Source organism: Rhamphochromis longiceps, linkage group LG8 (genome assembly GCF_057381845.1).
Source record: "Rhamphochromis longiceps isolate RC_006_pf linkage group LG8, R_longiceps_female_GT1.1, whole genome shotgun sequence".
Classification (NCBI taxonomy): domain Eukaryota; kingdom Metazoa; phylum Chordata; class Actinopteri; order Cichliformes; family Cichlidae; genus Rhamphochromis; species Rhamphochromis longiceps.
The window spans coordinates 19,251,093-19,270,665 of NC_140564.1; the positions used below are offsets into that span (position 1 = coordinate 19,251,093).

A 19,573-nucleotide genomic window follows, 5' to 3' on the forward strand; every position below is an offset into this window, starting at 1 on the left:
CCCGCCCCGCTCCGCCATCATGAAGTCCTGAACAAAAACGGATGAGAGTCGAGCAAAATGGGGATAACACGAACTGTTGATGAAATCCGCCGACAACATTATCGTAATGACAGTGCACAGTGCTGAGCGGAGCGGAGCTGTCCATTTGAATGCACCAGCCTCCCACTGAAAGCGTCCCCGGCAGCTCCTGGCGTTGCGTTATTTAGTTAGCGCTGGTGCTAACAGCAGCCAGAGCTAGCCGCTGATTTTCTCTGGACGTCGACGCTGCTGCTAGGTTAGCTGGCAGGCGTCGGTCTAGCTAGCTGTCACTTAAACTGACTGCCACTTGACTCATGTCAAGTCGCACACGCCTGCTAGCTGTCCAATTGACTGGGGGCATCAGGATGGAGAGGGGTTTAAGTAAAAGCATCGACAGGCAGAATGTGGTTTATTGGTGTTGAATAGACACCAGCACCGAGGAAAGAGGAGTGAAGACCACTATTTTCCAGGCAGGCCGGTTAGCTAGCTTCAGAGCTAGCTACAGTGGATCCCAAAAGCCACGGTAAGACGTGCTATAAATCATTCAACATGCGGGGCTGTGAGCGCATCCCACCCCGTTTGCAGGGGAGACACCGGCTAGCATGATTAGCTGCCTGATTTTCAGATCTTGGGGAGTTTGACATTGACGTGGAAGCTTGTTGTTGGCCTGCACCTTGAACATTCTTGAGTTGTTGTCAAGCTGCTGTTGAATACATGTGGATTTCTATAGAAAGCAGCAGCTTGGGTAGCCTAATTGAGCAGCCGAGTGCAAAAAGCCGTCTAGCTCGCTCAGCTGATGCTGATGGCAAGCACATATATGGATAATTGCTTATGTGCCTGACCAGTCAAACACAGTAGACATGTTTTGCACAATAGGTCTGTGCTTCTCTGATGTTATAAAATGCATGCATGTATGTTAAAGAGAGAATCATTGGTGAAACCATGTAATTGTGGCAGACGTTGTGTGGCGTTAACGAGACATGGATGGTTTAGTTAAAATGATTACAAGCTTCCTTTTGCCTTAGTTACAGTCGTCAGAGAAGTTCCCATTTTTAAAGGGAACCTAATGCTTCCCGTTTGTCAGAATCAAAATGGCCAAGTGAGTCTTGGTGTTTTCATGTTCAAGGGTTTGGAAAAAACTTGAGCTTGATTGGTGACTGTGAACTTACAAAATTGCAAAAGCTGCCATTGCCCATTTATCAAGGTGTTAACCCTTGATAAAATCTTAATGACTCATGATGACCTAACTTGTTCCAGGCTGCTAACTTTGACACCAGGGAGAAGTTGTTATCTGCACTGCAGCTACACAAAAACATTCACCATTGTACTGTGCATGTGAGTGTATCATCAGTTGGCTTTTCCAATATTTTTTCTTTGGTAAAGATATATCAGCTATATTTATTCAGCATTTCCAAAAAATATCTTTTCCATAACCACACTTGGGGGTTGGGGTGGGGATTGGTTCACATATAAGAATGCGTTGATTTTGACCTTCAGAAAACATCTGATGGTTCTTGCTAGAATTCAGAGACAGACATCACGTTTCATCTTTGTTATTTCAAGGTTTATAGTCTAATATCAGCTCTCTCAGTAGGACATACTTTTAGTGTGGGGTAGTAATCGCCCACATATTTAAACGTGGTCTTCCTCACCCATTTAGCCATATCATTGTTTTTGCTCATGATAGCTCTCCAAAGCATAGTGGTTACATGGTGTTCTACTTAAAACTGGTAAATCTTGTCATGTTGTTCCCACACAGGAAGCAAAGCATGGGGCTGCTAAACTGGTTGGCAGTTTTTATGTGGAATTTGGCCTGATGTTGTCTGGTGGTTTTCAACATTTCGAAAGCTGTATGGAAAGTCAGACAGGGCCAAGTTAATGCTACAAAATGTAGTCCTCAATTTGCTTGTTGGTCACAGTTCATTAAGAAGAAAGAAAGAAACGGCTTAGGGGGGAAAAGAGATCCTGTCAATATATTGCAGTTGGTCTTTTGAAGTTCTTGGCTGTTGGTATCGGCCTCAGAAATCCAGTCTCACTGATGCTCTGCAATACACTACACAGTCAGTTTGATGCCTGCTTCTCCTTATAATCATATGAACTTTAATTCATGTATTTCTATAAGGCCTATCAGAATACTGTGCAAGTGTGTACAAATGCAAATCAAACCAAGTGTGAGTCACTATGTTAACATTTTGATAGGAAAAGAAAAGCAATCCAGCCCACCTGGTTGTTCAACCTACCCGTCTGTGTTTTGTTCTTCAGTTTTAACAGAAGCACACCTTTTATCTTGTCGCAGTTGCTGTGTGGTTTTGTGCGCGGGCTGCTGAAGGACCAATGACAACATCATTGTATGAGAGCAGTCTTTTGTTCAGCATTGAGAAAGAAAATAATATCAAATAGTCCAGTTTTTGTTTTTTGTTTTTTTAAATCATAGTTTCATGTGTCAGGGAGATTAAAGAAGCCATTAAAGAAAGAATAACTCGAGGAAAAAGATGTTGCATCTACCATTTTAAGATCATTTTGGATCTTTAAAATTGATTATGTGCTTCAAAAATGATGTTTGTTTCCCTGTACTGAAGCTAAAGCCATATATTCTGTGTTTGGTGAAAATATAGCAATTAAAAAAACGTATATCTTATTTCAGCGAATAAATAGAAAGCTGCTTTCAGCTTCTCCCTTATTCACAAGGCGGCCGCCACAGTGGCTACCTCCACTTGTTTGATTTCTCTCTCTTCCTGGGATCGAACCAGAGAGCTTTTGCTTGTTAGGCAGATGTATAAAACACTTCATTATGGAGTCACAAATCTCAGTGTTAAACAAAAAAAAAAAGTCATACAGCGGTAAGTGTGGCCAGCCATGTTCACCATAAATGTAGAGACAGACAAAGATTCAGTAGCCTGTAGAGCCACCTTTGGCAGCAATAACTTGAAGTAATGGTTTTATGTATGACTTTATCAGTCTCTCACATGATTGTGGGGAAATTCTTGCCCACACGTTGCTGCTGTGCTTGGGATCACTGTCTTGTTGTATGACTTAATGTCAGCCAAGCTTTAGCGGTCAGACAGATGGTCTCACATTTGACTCTAGAATACTTTGGTATACAGAGGAGTGCATGGTTGACTCATTGACTGCAGTGTGCCCAGATCCTGTGCAAAACAAGCCCATATCATCACACCTCCTCAACCGCGCTTTATCGTCGATATGAGGTGTTAGTGCTGATATGCCGCCTGGTTTTCTCCTCACGTCGCAAAACATCTCCACTTTGGTCCCGTCTGTCTAAAGCACATTGCTCCAGAAGTCTTGTGGTTTGTTCACATGCTGCTTTGAAAACCTAAGCTATGAGCTTCTTTTTAGAGAGAGGAAGCTTTCTCCTGCCAACTCTTCCAAACAAGCCAATGTGCTGTCATGAACTTTAACATTTAAAATGCTAACTGGGGCCTGTAGAGTTCTTGTTTTTGTTCTTCTGAGCATTTAATGGTCTGATCTTGAATTTGTTGGGACATTCCCTGCTGGGAAGATTGTGGCATTGTGTTAACACACATCTGAATGCTCCAGACCAGCAAACTGTCAAAACTTCTGCTTTTTTTAGAGTGCATTTAATCGGTAGCTGCTGATTACACCATGGAGTCCTATGAGCTCTTTTCACATATATGCACATTGATGAGCCACAAGATTAAAACCATAAAAGTCACTTTTGTGCCACCAAGAAATAAAAGATCCCACCTGTCATGACATGATCAAAGGGGCCTCTTTGGTGTGGCAGCACACACTGCCACACCAAAGAGGTGTGGCAGGTGGTTACAGGATGGGGCCTTCACGTGAATATGTTATAGGATCAGCATTGGTTAATCAGTATATGAGGGTTTCTATTCTACTTTATAAGTATAAACCAAAGTGGGTTGCTCCTAAGAAGCAGAACAGCAAATAATGGATGGATCTGCAGAGCAGTGTGTTGGTCACATTGGTGGGAAAGTTGGCGCATCCTCATGTGAAGTGAAAAATATCTTTCAGTTGATGTTTGTTTGTTTTTGTTTTTATTTGTGTGTCCACTACAGAGGACATTAACAAATAGGCCGGGTCTCAGGAGGCTATGATTGCATGATGATGCATTGCAATTGAATATTGCTGTTCTCGCTGGCCTGCAACTGAAAAACTAGTATTTTACAATGTATAATTTAATGCTAGTTAACTGTTGGATCTAAGATGTTACACAGCCACCCATTAGTAGCCAGGACTGCAGCTCTGGCAGACGGCTTGACTCCTCTCTGTGTGATGGGAAGTTGTGAACAAGAAGTGTGGATGGCAGCCCTGCCTAGCCGGTGCAGTTCTGCAGTATTGTGATCACGAGAAAAAGGATGTATGTAGGTTGTGTCACAGTAAACTGGTATCTAAGAGCTCTGCTGTAGCAATGCAAAAGCACATTCTGTTCACGTGTGTGGACGTTACCCCACGAGGAGAGAACGCTAACACTGCTTATGTTAGCCACACGCAGCAGTCTGTGTGTGCAGTGTTCTGCTCAGTGCAGCGTGCCACACATTTTAGAAACATTAAAAAGATGTTCCAGGTCTTCAAGAAATTGATCAGGACCATCCTTTGATATAGTGCTGCAATTCTGCAAGCTTCGTACGTACATTACAAGACAGTCTTCTGCAATACATGAAAATATCTGTGTAGGAGAAGAAGAAAAAGCATTAATAGGGTTTAAATGATTAGATGATATGTAAGAGAAATTCTGTATTTCCTTAAAAAGAAAGAAAGAAAAGAAATAACATGGGTGTAAGCCCAGATTTGTGCTTTGTACTGCTTTCCCCTTTCATCTTTGGTTGAGAACAATATATTTTTTAAATGGCATGAGTGACATCAGTGTCAACAATTTCCACCACAGAGATCTAAGTGTGTCGACTTCATGTGACAGACTAGACCGTGTTTCCGAGGCAACTCGTGCTTTCAGCACAAATGTTGGTATCCTTTCCAAATAACAGATGCTCACCCAGTGTGTCTCTTCCACGCTCACCAGGCGCTGGCCATGCCGTCGAGTGTGCGGGCCGGGAGCCTGAAGGACCCGGAGGTGGCTGAGCTCTTCTCGAGGGAGGATCCCGAGAAGTTCTTCACGGACCTGAGGGAGATCGGCCACGGGAGCTTCGGAGCAGTGTACTTTGTAAGTTAGTTTTCTTAGGGTTTGGCTCTTTAATAGAAATGTGATAGAGTGCACACAAGAGCCCTTAAGTGTGCTTTCCCCTGAGTGCAGGCTTAAATGTGAAGGCCTGTTACTTAATGTGATTTCAGATACTTGTGTTCATTTATCGGTTTGAATTGTGTGTTTGATCTTTGTCAGCTCTGCAACAGAGTTGTAGGTGTGTAGTTATGTTCGTTTGAATTCAGTAGTAGGAAAATGTTCAGGTATGTGTTTTTAACATGCAGCTTACCTGAAGGCATATAAACATGGGGACAGGCTACGGACAAATAACGCTGACTGAGTACGCTGAAAATCGGTTTTTGAATTCTGGAGTTTGGATGATATTTTAGTTTTCAGTCACACACTGACTCAGTCATCTGGCAAACTTTAAAAAGTGCTCTGCTTGTTATAAATTTAAGACTGCAGTCTCTGAGTAGTTAGCATGGTGTTCATAATGTTGTATACAGCTGTTCTTCACTGAATTTATATAATGTAAGCATGAGAATGCAGGTGAAATGAAAATCATTACCTTTGTATATATATTATCGTCTTATTAATGTCTAATTATTTCTCTGGCTTTGTTTTTCTTCTTATGTAAGTTGATCAGTGTTTTGGCGCCATAGACAACAGTGTAGGCTCAGTTCTTCCTGCATATAAACCATTTCAGCGCCCACCTGAGAGGTTATTACTTCCCTCATAGGAAGTTACTATAAATAAAAGATCTTACTAAGTAAGGTAACATGACTCATTACCTAAACTACATGCAGGCCAGTCGTGCTTATGTGCATAGGCGCATTTTAAACAACAAAAACCTGGACAGGCAAAATTTTCATAGCGTAATTTAAAAAAAATTTCATACTTTGATTTTTGCATTGTTTTTTGGGGAGATTTCACTTGGTTCAAATGTAATTACTGCTATAAATCTTGCTGAAGTCGGAGTGATTGATGCTAAGAAAAGCTAAGCGCAGCAAAGAAGAATAGCTGACAGATGGCGGTACTTCTATTAAGAGCACAAGCTGGATAAACCTGTCGACTGAAGATGAAAGAAGAAGGAAAAAGTAAAAACACAGTGCAAGTCGGGGAAGGAGAACAACTTTTCAGAGCAGGATAAAAGTCCCTGTTTAATGAAGGGTGAAAAGCAGCCAGTCATGGATGAAGGATGATAGGAGGGCAGAGGAGAAGAGGGAAGGAAGCTCTGCAGAAATGCTCGTTTTATGTAATGGCCATTTCTTTGTTGTATTTAATGTGAGGAGCATTGATGGATGTGTCTCAAGTGCTTTGTGGAATAAATGCTGCACTGATGCTCTCAGCCAGGTTTAAGTGTTTGAGTTTTGCTTGCAATTAACTTTGTGTGGAAGGAAAAGAAAACAAGGCGAGGGCGTCTGTGCTATTTAAAGAAATAGTGACAAAGATGGTTCGAGCAGCATCCAAAGCTTCAAAAAATTTACTGCATGTTGTCCTTAAATTTTCCCTACTAGGCCCACGACATCCGCACAAATGAGGTGGTGGCCATCAAGAAGATGTCCTATAGTGGCAAACAGTCCAATGAGGTAAGACCTGGCGACTCTCTAATGGCTGGTCTGCTGCAGATGTAATATCTTATGGATAGAGTGATGAAGGCTCTGCTCGTATCCTAGAAATGGCAGGATATCATCAAGGAAGTGAAGTTCCTCCAGAAACTGCGCCACCCCAACACTGTGGAGTACCGTGGCTGCTACCTGAGAGAGCACACAGCCTGGGTGAGTGTGTGCAAAAGCTGTGCTCTCATCAGTGTTGTGTTAATCAAATGAATAATTTTAAAAGTGACTTGCTTAGGAGGTCGTTAAAGATGTTAACATTCCCAGTACCACACATTTAAAAAATAAAACAAAGAATATAGTTGGGGATATTTCAGCATCCACTTTAAACACATTTCTTTTTTATGCACATATTTGGGCCACCAATGGCCTGTAAAAATACACCCAGAACTTTGTCCCCTCTGCAGTATTCCTGTGTTCATTTTCACTATTTTTGAAAAATGTCAAAGATGAGTAAAAGCAGTGCTGTGATTGATAAATAAATACTCAATTTATCGTTTTATTTTTATTTCAACTTGAGATCATAACAACCATCAAATTTGGTTCTCTCACCCCTCGACTTACTCTCCCCCCTTAGCTCCGTCTTTCACATTCTCTCTCTCTCTCTCTCTCTCTCTCGATCAGGAAGAGAGCAGCCTTTTGTTTCAGTGTGAATAAAAACATGAAACGTTGACCATTTGTTCTAATATTGAAACCGGTTTCTGGTACTTCCTCCTTTTTTCTGTGCAGCTTGAGGCAAGTTGCAGTTGCCACAGAGTCTGTTTGTTTCACTGTGACTGCAGGAATTAAATATAGTCTCTGGTTTCTGCAGCCAAAAAGCAGTTTTTCGTTCCAGATATCCTCAAAAGGCTCTCAGTCCCTGGAGAAAGTTGATGTGGCAAAAAAGCTCTAAAAATGACATCATTGTAATTAACTGGTGTGTTTTTTAACAAAACATATTAGTGCATTTCAGAAAATTAGAATGAAGTGAAAGTTTTGTTTGTTTTTTTTTTACATATTCATCCAAAAATTAAAGTATTAAAAGCCTTTTGTGTGAGTATGCCTTGTAGTGCATGGAAATGAGCAGCCCTTGTAATAAAACTACAATATTTTAGTATATTAGTGTTTGAACAGTGGCATTGAGTGCGTCTCTCTATATAGTTGAGTACATGTAACCACAGTTATAGAGACGACTGGACTGTTCTCCAGATGATCTCTGATACACTCCACAAGGAGGGGAAGCCGCAGGATGTTGTTGCTGAACGTCTGGCTGTTCGCAGAGTGCTCGATCACAGCATATTAATGGCATTTTGCACAAACAACAGTGATGGCTGCAGCCTCAATGGTATTGTCAAGAAAATCAATTCAAGAACTTGGGCGACTTTACAAAGAGTGGACTGAGGCTGGTGTCAGTACGTCTCCAGGAAAGCAGCTACAACTTCAGCATTCCTAATATCGAGTCACTCCTGAACCGGAGACGACATCAAAAAGGACTGGACAGCTGCTCAGTGCTTCTCTTTCCACATAAAAGTAAAATTTAAGGTCCTAAAGACTAGAGGAAGAGTAGAGAGGCACAAAATCTAAGATGCTTGAAGTCCAGTGTGAAGTTTCTGCAGTGCCATGTCATCTCCTCATGTTGGTGTCAGTTGATCCACTGTGTTATCAAGTCTACAGTTAACAAAGTCACCCACCTGGAGACTTGGAGCACTTTGTGCTTTAATTTGCTGACAAACTTTATGGAGAGAGATGGTGATTTCCTTTTCCAGCAGGATTTAGCCCCTGCTTGCAGTACAAAAACTACTAGCAAATGGTTTGCTGGCCACAGTATTGCTGTGCCTCATTGATCAGCCAGCTCATCTGACCTGAACCCCAGAGTGTCTGTGTTGTTATTGTCAAAATGAAGATGAGAAACACAGGACCCAAAAATACAGACAGGATGAAAGCAGCTATCAGAGCAGCCTGGGCTTCCTGTACACCATGCTGCATTATTGCAGTGATTCATGGTAACGGAGCTCCAACCACGTATAAAAATATTCTGTATGTCTGATTTTCACAAGGTATAAGTCACGATCATCAAAATTAAAACAAAAAAGGCTTAAAATGTTTCACTTTGAAGGTGTGCTGTCGTCTATAGACACCTAAATAATGTTACATTATGTGGGATGGTTAGCTTTTACATCTCATGCATACTTTGGCTCTCAGAGCTCCATTGTGAGGTGGACATGAGAACACTTTCTCGGACTCCACCTTAGTTTGACAGCAGTGTTAAAACTTTGATAAATGGGTCGAAGTCTCTGGTACAAAAAAAGCTCTTCCCGCCTAGGTCAAGTGTGACAAAGTTTTTAACACCAAGTGTACTCTTGGTTTAACACTCCACCCTGTCTCTCTTCTAGCTGGTGATGGAGTACTGCTTGGGTTCAGCTTCTGACCTTTTAGAAGGTAAGTAAGACAAATGAGTAATGACAAAACCCGTTTTACCCGTTTGAGTTTACGTTCACATAAACTGCCTGATATTCCCAAATCTCTCTCTTCACTCAGTCCACAAGAAACCGCTGCAGGAAGTGGAGATAGCTGCCATAACCCATGGTGCATTGCAGGGATTGGTGTATCTTCACTCTCACAACATGATTCACAGGTAACCCCTATTCATTTCTCACTTATCTGGATCTATTCTGCTCTCCTCCCCCACACTTCTGACAAGAGACTAAACAAATAGAGGGGAGAAAGCACAAACTGTGCTGCCTGAGATAAGCTTATGCAATGGTGCTTGTGCTTACACACTGTGCATCATGCTGCTCCCCAGCCTCCAACAATGCATTTTCTCTCAAACTGTTTTGTCTCCATCGTGTTTTTCCTGACCCGTCATTCTCTCCTGTCTGATCGTTTCTCTCTCAGGGATGTGAAGGCCGGAAACATCTTGTTGACAGAGCCAGGTCAGGTCAAACTGGGAGACTTTGGCTCGGCCTCTATTGTCGCTCCAGCCAACTCTTTCGTGGGAACACCTTACTGGTAAAACATCAAACCAGTGTCTCACTGGCCTACTCATTGTGGATTCTCAAAGAAGCCTCAAAAACTAACCAAAATCGTGCGTGTCAAATAGAGCAGGGCGATATGGCCAAAAATATTTATCACGATATATATTTGAAAATTTGCGATAACGATATAACTGACGATATAATTGATGCGAGACAAAATACAACTCCACAACATTACTAGCGCAAAAAGACAACCTTCCATTTATTTTCACTTAAACAAGAAGCTGGTTTTTATGTACATTAAAGCTTTATAAAAATGTAACAGTGCAAATGCAAATTCCTTGCTGAAAGTTTAACCAAAAGGCATTTCCAGTAGAAATGGGCTGACATATCCTGAGCATAACCATGTATAATATCCACTGAAGTTAAAGAGGTGCAGTACGCATTTTTCGGACCATAAGGTGCACGGGATTATAAGGCACATTAAGCGAAACAAAGCAGTCAGATAAATCAAACTTTATTAAACTCATTCTTCTTGCTTCCTCCACTTCTGTACCATTGATTCATTAATGTTGAATTCTCTGGCAGCTGCTCTATTCCCATGTTGCTGCAGTATATTAATGACTAACCTCGTATTGTGGATGGATTATCTCAGTTGTTCTCCTGACTGAAGTTTGGTCCGTTTACAGCATCCTGCCATGCGATTGCATTTGTCTCTAACCATCAGGAACCTTCACGTTAACTTTTATAAGTGGAAAAGTGTTAGTGTTCGTCCTCCAGCTTCACTGTTTATGTTATGCTAACATAGCTGTGTCGCTAGCGATCACGTAGCACATCATTATATACCAGCTAGCCCAACTTCAGTAACCCTACAAACGTCACTGCTGTTTAGTTTCCTGTCTTCATTTATGTTGGAAGTGATAGCAGAGCTGTACGTTTGATTTTTTTCAGAAATCTCTCAGTCAGAACATGCTATATCATGCTTAGGTAACTAGCGAAACTAGCGAGCTAACTTCCGCTAGCTTCCTGCTAACTTCTAACTCCGTTAAATGTAATAACTTTTGTTTTCATGGATGCCTGGAAGTTAAACTTTATAGTTACACCTGGTAAAGCAGCAATGCTGATCGTTTTATTAAAGATGAAATAATTTAGACAGTTTTTAACTCTTAAGTGATGCTGCAGTGTTGTTTGACCTGAAGATATGGAGTTTAGGACCCAGATTACTCCCAGATTTAAGAGCATCTTAGTCCGACAAATATGACAATAACGACGGCCGCTTGCATGTTCTGCAAAAAAATGTGCTTTGTTGTGTATCTGACGGACAAACACCAAACCAGTTCCACATCACGGAAGTTGCACCATTTTTACAACCCAATTCTGGTTCATCTGTTTCACTCAACAATCGGCCATGTGCGTATGAAAACAAAGGCACTGCGCATGCGCGTTTTACTCCCATTCTATCGCGATATTTCATTTTCCTATCGTTGCCTAACATTATACCGGTATTACTGTGAACGGTATAATATGGCCCAGCCCTAGTGTCAAATATGATACACTAGGCGTTAAGGGGTTAAAACATACCTGTGATGTTTTGCCGTATTTTATCTTTCCTTTCTGTTCTGTTACAATCATAGAAGCTCATGTTAAAGTTCAAATACTGAGGTCAGTGTATGTATAAGTAATCTCAGGCTCTGAGCTCTCCATTTCACTGTTTTTTTTCTACTCCTAGCTTTGTGTGATGTCAAAGAAAGAGGATATCCCTAAGACGAGGATGTCATGTCTGTGCAGGCGAAATGAGCTTTTCAGACTGTTAGCATGGCTGTTATGTGGCGTCTATTTTGTCCACTGAGTGTAAAGGCGAGTGAGAAGCAGCAGCACTCTTAAATGAGCTTGTTTGCACATTGTAGAGGTTTCGTACATGTAAATATAGTCGAAATCTTTAAATGTTGTCATTAACTTGCGTGTGTTGATTTTGTAAAATCAGATATATTTCCTCCGATGTTGACAATTTAAATATTCATTAATATCTAGCGTACTGCTGGTGTCTAGATAAACTATAGTCTCTAATCATGCGGGTAACGTGCTTTAATTTGCATTGAACCTAAGATAGCTGACTAAACGCTGCTCACATTTGTGAAGCAAGGTGTGGCCACCCAAATGTCACATTCAAATTCATTCAAAGCAGGCAGAGTACAGTTCACACTGGGAAAAACTTTGATCTGTAGAATGAGCATGTGTTTAATTTTAAGTTGTTAATTTAAAAAAAAGGTTATTCTGCCACCGAATTTTTCCTTTCCAATCTTTTCAAGTGTATTTGAGGAGGTTAAATCACCAAGTAGTTTACTCCTACTTCTCACCGTTCAGCAGCCAGAATTATTTGTTGTTACTCTACATGAGCATAAAGCTAACGCTGCCTGTTTAGGTGGGGCAGATGCTGGAAACAACAGTGAGCCACCAGGTGCCATTGTGTGCTGGATCAAAGGAAGAGGGCTGGAAATGGCTGAATTACTGCTGATGTGTTGTTGTTGTTTCCTCCACCCAGGATGGCCCCTGAGGTGATCTTAGCCATGGATGAGGGTCAGTACGACGGGAAGGTGGATGTGTGGTCACTTGGCATCACCTGCATAGAGCTGGGTAAGAGATGGCCATACAGTGCTCCACAAGTGTCTCTCTTTGTGTTCACAAAGCTGAAAGTGTTCTTTGTCTGCCTCTCCTTCTCTGTCACGCTATGTCGTGCTTTGTGATTCTGCAGCGGAAAGGAAGCCTCCTCTGTTCAACATGAATGCTATGAGTGCCTTATACCACATCGCCCAGAATGAGAGCCCTGTGTTGCAGTCTAATCACTGGTGAGAGACGAAGCTTTGCAACAGACCTGTGTCTTTCTGTCATTTATTTCACAATTAGTTGTGTGTGTGTGTGTGTGTGTGTGTGTACGTACACATACACATAAATAAAAAAATAGGTTTCATAAAAATGACTTGTTATTAAGGCTTTTTGAACATGGGGATGAACTCACACTTTGAGTTTGCTGCCATGCTTATAGATCAGTGTTTAAATTGTTACATTATTTGAATCATCTCAGGTAACTGTGGACAAACCCTTCAGTATTTCTCATGGGACACTTACTGCTGTTTTTTAACCAGTTTGTCTCCACATCAGGACATTTTTAATGCTTTCTGAGTTTTAATTGAGCTAACAAATCTCTCAAGCCGCTTTAACGGACTATAACATAATTAAGATTATTATATGTGTAATAATGCAGTATGCATTGCTTAAATTATATGTATAATCATGACGTTTTGGAAATTTTCAGGTCGGATTATTTCCGCAATTTCGTGGACTCCTGTTTGCAGAAGATCGCCCAGGACAGACCTACCTCTGATGTGCTGCTCAAGGTACAAACAGCCGTGTGATTAATCTTTAACTGAGAGAATAGAATGAAATATATTTTCTTCAATTTCTAGCAGTTTCTTTTCAGCTTGTTGTTTTTGGACAAATAATGAAATTTGTGCTTTAAATTCAAAACAGATTTTTAGGCTTGAAGGAAAACACTGAGTGAAGGTTCAGTGTGCAAGCAAAAAATCACCAAGAAGGTTTTTTTCTGTTGTTGTATTTTTTTTTTTCTTTTTTGTTTTGTTTTTTAAATGAAAAACAATGATTTTATTTTACTTGGATGTATAATTTTGGTGATGGGCATGTCTATGTATTTTTAACTGTCAGACTGAGGTATTTCATCCTGTCACTGTCCATCTCACCCCTTCTTTCAACCCTCCATCCACCCAGCACCATTTCCTATGCAGAGAGCGTCCCATGACAGTTGTGATGGACCTGATTGCACGGACCAAGGATGCTGTTCGTGAGCTGGACAACCTTCAGTACCGGAAGATGAAGAAAATCCTCTTTCATGAGGCGCACAATGGTCCCGCACCTGAAGGAGGCGATGAGGAAGAGGTAAGAAAGGGTGATGACGTATCAACCCTGTAATGCTTTTATCCTATTTTATTTTATTTAAACAAGCCTCTAATATTGATAAGTGGACAGTTTTCTTTTCTTATTAGTGAAACCACAGAGAGTGTTTGGGCCCAGAAATGGCTAATGACATCAGACAGGCACATAACATGAGAACAGCTGCTTCATATGTGAAAGGGGATTAAGAAAGCTGAAACATGAAAGTACAATTAACAAATACCAAGCAGCACTCTTTGGGGTCATCTCTTCATTTTTTTTTTGTTTTTGTAAAATTAAGAAAGAAAGCGCTTCTGTCAAGAGACATGTGACGATGTTTTGTTTTGGATTTGCTTCATATAAACTGCTGCTGTTTATATTGCATTGCAATTGTAAATAAAGCCAGAGTCCAACGGTAATTATTTAATCCACAAATGAGAAAATGGGGCAAATGGTGATGATATTTTGCAGTTTTATTTATTTATTTATTTTAAACAGAATCTCATAGAAACAGGATTGGCCCAGCATAACGCAGTAATGTTGACAGAGCAAATAAGAGTCTTGAAACATGAACAATTGTACTCATGCACACAAAGCGCATGAATGTGTCTGCTTCTACTGAAAACCTGCTTTAAAGGCCTATTCTTGTCTGCAGTTGAGGTAAATACAGGCACTGGTTACTATAAGAATAAAGACGTAAGGTAAATAAGACCCTTTTGTCCTCATACAAAGACTTTTTTATCTATTTAATTCTTTGATGGCCGTTTAAACAAAAGTAAATGAAAGAATAGCGACTGTGGTTCAATCTATCAGACCTGCATTTGTTTGGGATGTTTAAATATGTTTGCTCAGTATCATTTTTTTTTTCTTTAATACAGTCCCACTGAGCAAATGACCCTCAATCACAGACTCCATTTGTTATTTTTTATTTTTTTATTTTTTTAGAGCTTTGTCATTATTTTAGCAAAAACTTGCTTTATTTTTTTCCCCTCCAGGATGTGGAGCAGTACATGCTGCGCACCGGCACAGTCAACAGCATGGAGAGCTCTCACTCTCTGCCATCCATGTCCATCAGCGCCAGCTCCCAGAGTAGCTCGGTCAACAGTCTGGCAGACGGCTCCGATGACAGTGGGGAGATGGCCATGATGCAGGAGGGAGAGCACACCGTCACCTCCAATAGCTCCGTCCTGCACAAGCCGCTGGTCAGTCCACGTGTTAACACGTCTGTGGGTGGATGTGTTGTTTAACAGTCTAACCCCTCAATCACTCACCTGGATAAGCTGGTGACCCATATGCTGAAGGGTACTTGGGGCTTGTTTGGGGCCCCCCCAAACTCAGGCTTGCAGTGTTAAGTGTGAGTCTGGTGTGTATCTGCTGAGAGACGTGTAACTTTCAGGCTAAAAGCATCGAGTGATACTTATAGTTGGGCTATTTTACCTTTTTATTGTAGTTTAGATGAGCCAAAGGAGAAGCTGTTTTATAAGCGCAATCTGGTGCCACCTACAGGAAAAGGAAGGCAAAAGCAGGACCAGATGCACAGCAGATTGGCAGTGTGACACCTACAAAACAAATGCCTGGTAGCAGACTTGCTAAGCGCGCAGCCTCCTGGGAGTTTTTGCATTGGCAATAATTAGTTTCATTTATTTGAAGCGGTAGGATGACATTGAGTTGAGATAAAACTTTGCATTTGTAGCCACCTTTAATTGCTCTAATTTTCTCCACCTTGTAGAGCCATGACAACATCTATGACGATCCCTATCAGCCAGAGGTTGATTCTCAGCGAGAAGCTGCATCTGCTGGTGGTGGAGGAGGAGGGGGGGGAGGGGGCAGACGTCGACGAGGCCGAGACCATTTTGCCACCATCAGGACCGCCTCACTGGTCACCCGTCAGATCCAGGAACACGAGCAGGGCTCTGCACTGAGAGAGCAGATGTCCGGGTGAGGTCACAGTCGTGAATTGTTGATGGTGTTACGGGACAATCAAAACAAGTGTATTTGCACATGTTTTTGAACTTTATACAAATAAAAGAAAACAAAGGGCTTCAAATGCTTAGTTAAGTAATGCTTGCTGATTATTAGCCATTAGGTAACCGTGTTTCTCCTCACAGGTATAAGCGAATGCGGCGTCAGCACCAGAAGCAGCTGATGGGCCTGGAGAACAAGCTGAAGGCCGAGATGGACGAACATCAGCTGAGATTGGACAAAGAGCTGGAGAATTTGAGGAACAGCTTCTCAGTGGAAGGAGAAAAACTCACCAAGAAGCACCAGGGTATCCTGGAGAAAGAGGTGAGCGAGGATCACAGAGAAATATAATAAATTCAAATATACGTGATGAATATCAAACAACAGTGTGTGGTTCTGATACTCACTATGTTGTTAGTCTTGCTAATATTAGTCAATACTTTCACATTGCTCAGTGTACACATGCCTGCTTCATATGAAGTTGATGATCTTTCCAAAGTGTAGCAGCCACTGAGAAGTCTTCATTCTCTCACCAGCATACAGAGAGTTGTCTCAGTAAGAGCACTGATAAGACTCAATATCACTAATTGTGAATGTTTTTGGGCTTTTATCCTCCAGGGAAAGGCAGTCGTGTCGGAGGAGAAGAAGTTCCAGCAACACATTCTGACGCAGCAAAAGAAGGAGCTGACCGGCCTGCTGGATTCCCAGAAACGACAGTATCGCCAGCGCAAAGAGCAGCTCAAAGAGGTGCCTCTGAGTTTTGTCATATTATGTTTCAACAAATATATGAGTGTCTTCTTTTTCATCACTCCACTTGCAATCGGTTCATTTTGACGGGTAAGTATAATGCTGCACAAACGGCGAGCCGAGCTAAACGCTGCTGTTATTCCTCAAGGAACTGAACGAGAATCAGTCAACGCCAAAGCGGGAGAAGCAGGAGTGGTTGGTGCATCAGAAGGAGTGCCTGCAGCAGCGGCAGGCTGAGGAAGAGGCGGGTCTGCTGCGGAGGCAGAGGCAGTATTATGAGGTGCAGTGTCGCCAGTACAAGAGGAAGATGCTGCTGTCACGCCACAACCTGGAGCAGGACCTGCTCAGAGAGGTACTGTTCTTAGTCCTTTGAAGCACATTAATATCATTTTTATTTTGATATTGTTTTATAATATTTATAAATGTTAAGACTTTTGCAATTCATTTTGTCATCTATGTGTAACAGTAATGCACAAGCAAAATATTAATGGCTTGGAAAATTAGGTGCACTCAAAAGTTGTTGCAAAAGTTTTGCATGTAGTGGTCTTTTATTTGGGAACACTAAGGTTTATACCTAATATCTAGAGAAGGATTTATTTTTTATATATACAGTGGGGCAAAAAAGTATTTAGTCAGCCACCGATTGTGCAAGTTCCCCCACTAAAATGATGACAGAGGTCAGTAATTTGCACCAGAGGTACACTTCAACTGTGAGAGACAGAATGTGAAAAAAAAATCCATGAATCCACATGGTAGGATTTGTAAAGAATTTATCCATAAATCAGGGTGGAAAATAAGTATTTGGTCACCTCAAACAAGGAAAATCTCTGGCTCTCACAGACCTGTAACGTCTTCTGTAAGAAGCTTTTCTGTCCCCCACTCGTTACCTGTATGAATGGCACCTGTTTGAACTCATCTGTATAAAAGACACCTGTCCACAGCCTCAAACAGTCAGACTCCAAACTCCGCCATGGCCAAGACCAAAGAGCTTTCGAAGGACACCAGGAAAAGTATTGTAGACCTGCACCAGACTGGGAAGAGTGAATCTACAATAGGCAAGCAGCTTGGTGTGAAAAAATCAACTGTGGGAGCAATCATCAGAAAATGGAAGACATACAAGACCACTGATAATCTCCCTCGATCTGGGGCTCCACGCAAGATCTCATCCCGTGGGGTCAAAATGATCATGAGAACGGTGAGCAAAGATCCCAGAACCACACGGGGGGACCTGGTGAATGACCTGCAGAGAGCTGGGACCAAAGTAACAAAGGTCACCATCAGTAACACACTACAACGGCAGGGAATCAAATCCCGCAGTGCCAGACGTGTTCCGCTGCTGAAGCCAGTGCATGTCCAGGCCCGTCTGAAGTTTGCCAGAGAGCACATGGATGATACAGCAGAGGATTGGGAGAATGTCATGTGGTCAGATGAAACCAAAGTAGAACTTTTTGGTATAAACTCAACTCGTCATGTTTGGAGGAAGAAGAATACTGAGTTGCATCCCAAGAACACCATACCTACTGTGAAGCATGGGGGTGGAAACATCATGCTATGGGGCTGTTTTTCTGCCAAGGGGACAGGACGACTGAGCCGTGTTAAGGACAGAATGAATGGGGCCATGTATCGTGAGATTTTGAGCCAAAACCTCCTTCCATCAGTGAGAACTTTGAAGATGAAACGAGGCTGGGTCTTCCAACATGACAATGATCCAAAACACACCGCCCGGGCAACAAAGGAGTGGCTCCGTAAGAAGCATTTGAAAGTCCTGGAGTGGCCTAGCCAGTCTCCAGACCTCAACCCCATAGAAAATCTGTGGCGGGAGTTGAAAGTCCGTGTTGCTCGGCGACAGCCCCAAAACATCACTGCTCTCGAGAAGATCTGCATGGAGGAATGGGCCAAAATACCAGCTACTGTGTGTGCAAACCTGGTAAAGACCTATAGTAAACGTTTGACCTCTGTTATTGCCAACAAAGGTTATGTTACAAAGTATTGAGTTGTATTTTTGTTATTGACCAAATACTTATTTTCCACCCTGATTTACGAATAAATTCTTTACAAATCCTACCATGTGGATTCATGGATTTTTTTTTTTCACATTCTGTCTCTCACAGTTGAAGTGTACCTCTGGTGCAAATTACTGACCTCTGTCATCATTTTAGGTGGGGGAACTTGCACAATCGGTGGCTGACTAAATACTTTTTTGCCCCACTGTGTGTGTGTGTGTGTGTGTGTGTGTGTGTGTGTGTAGACATATACAAATACACTTTATTAACTGAGCAAGTGTGAGCACATCTAAAAAGTTTTGTCAGTTTGCTGAAGCATTCAGATGTTTAACACAATGCCACGTAGGAAACACAACAACAATCTTAACCCTTTAAAACGGGTCGGAGCGGGCACGCTCCGTTTTGCGCAACTACTTTTAAATCCAGGTAGCACTGCAACCACGTAAGCTAGCGCAATAATGTTTTTTTTGCATATGAAACCGGAGGAGTTGTACTTACATCTTATGCCATCAGCTTGTCCTCGGTCACGGTTTCCTTCCACATATAGCTTTGCAAAAACTGCATAAAAAGCATTTGCAGGAACAAAAACATAATATTCCAGAAACACGCTTTGCCGATCCGATCGGCTGTTTGTAACACTTCCTACGTCCATCAGCGCGAACTATCGCATGTCCGCCATGTCCTGCCCGAAACCGGAAGTGACGTCATTTTGCGGAAATGTAGTTTTTTACCATCAGGGCCTCGTGAGCTTATACTGGTGTTTTTAAAAGTTATGTTTGACTTTATGACTTTCTGTGTCGTTTCTGGGACGCTTAGGACTCATATTGCACTGCTGGAAATAGTTTATTTTGATGCATATGATGCTTTTTTGCAAATTTACACTATAATATTTATTTTCGTTTTTCCTGCAGTATATAAAAATTGGTGTATTTCAAAAATAAAACTATGAAGACACTCAAAATAAATTTTCTGTGGTGGGAAACTATTTTGTGCAACTTTTTTGTATTTAAAGTTTTGAGGGATAAGCCTCTTAAATTTCTCTAACTAGAAATATATGTTAAAAAAACGATTTTCAAATTATTATTTTTTTTAGTTTATTGCAATTTATGTAATTACTATGCACTTAATGCAGACATATTATTAAAATTTGGGCTATAATGTTGTATTGATGTATATCAACTTGAAATGCTC

General features: G+C 41.5%; 1 protein-coding gene across 2 annotated transcripts in view; it reads left to right on the plus strand.

Moving 5' to 3' along the window:
- Positions 1-19,573, plus strand: part of taok2b (TAO kinase 2b) — a 31,249-nt gene continuing 11,676 nt past the window's right edge. The window contains exons 1-16 of one of the 2 annotated variants that reach the window (XM_085416314.1): positions 1-541; positions 5,036-5,176; positions 6,673-6,744; positions 6,832-6,933; positions 9,144-9,189; positions 9,289-9,385; positions 9,646-9,759; positions 12,268-12,359; positions 12,478-12,571; positions 13,039-13,120; positions 13,509-13,676; positions 14,666-14,872; positions 15,400-15,608; positions 15,779-15,956; positions 16,251-16,379; positions 16,528-16,731. In XM_085416314.1, coding sequence (XP_085272440.1) covers positions 5,045-5,176; positions 6,673-6,744; positions 6,832-6,933; positions 9,144-9,189; positions 9,289-9,385; positions 9,646-9,759; positions 12,268-12,359; positions 12,478-12,571; positions 13,039-13,120; positions 13,509-13,676; positions 14,666-14,872; positions 15,400-15,608; positions 15,779-15,956; positions 16,251-16,379; positions 16,528-16,731 — 1,926 coding nt within the window. In that variant the 5' untranslated portion in view covers positions 1-541; positions 5,036-5,044. The remainder of the gene's footprint in view (positions 542-5,035; positions 5,177-6,672; positions 6,745-6,831; positions 6,934-9,143; positions 9,190-9,288; positions 9,386-9,645; positions 9,760-12,267; positions 12,360-12,477; positions 12,572-13,038; positions 13,121-13,508; positions 13,677-14,665; positions 14,873-15,399; positions 15,609-15,778; positions 15,957-16,250; positions 16,380-16,527; positions 16,732-19,573) is intronic. The other variant, XM_085416313.1, reaches the window with a different exon arrangement.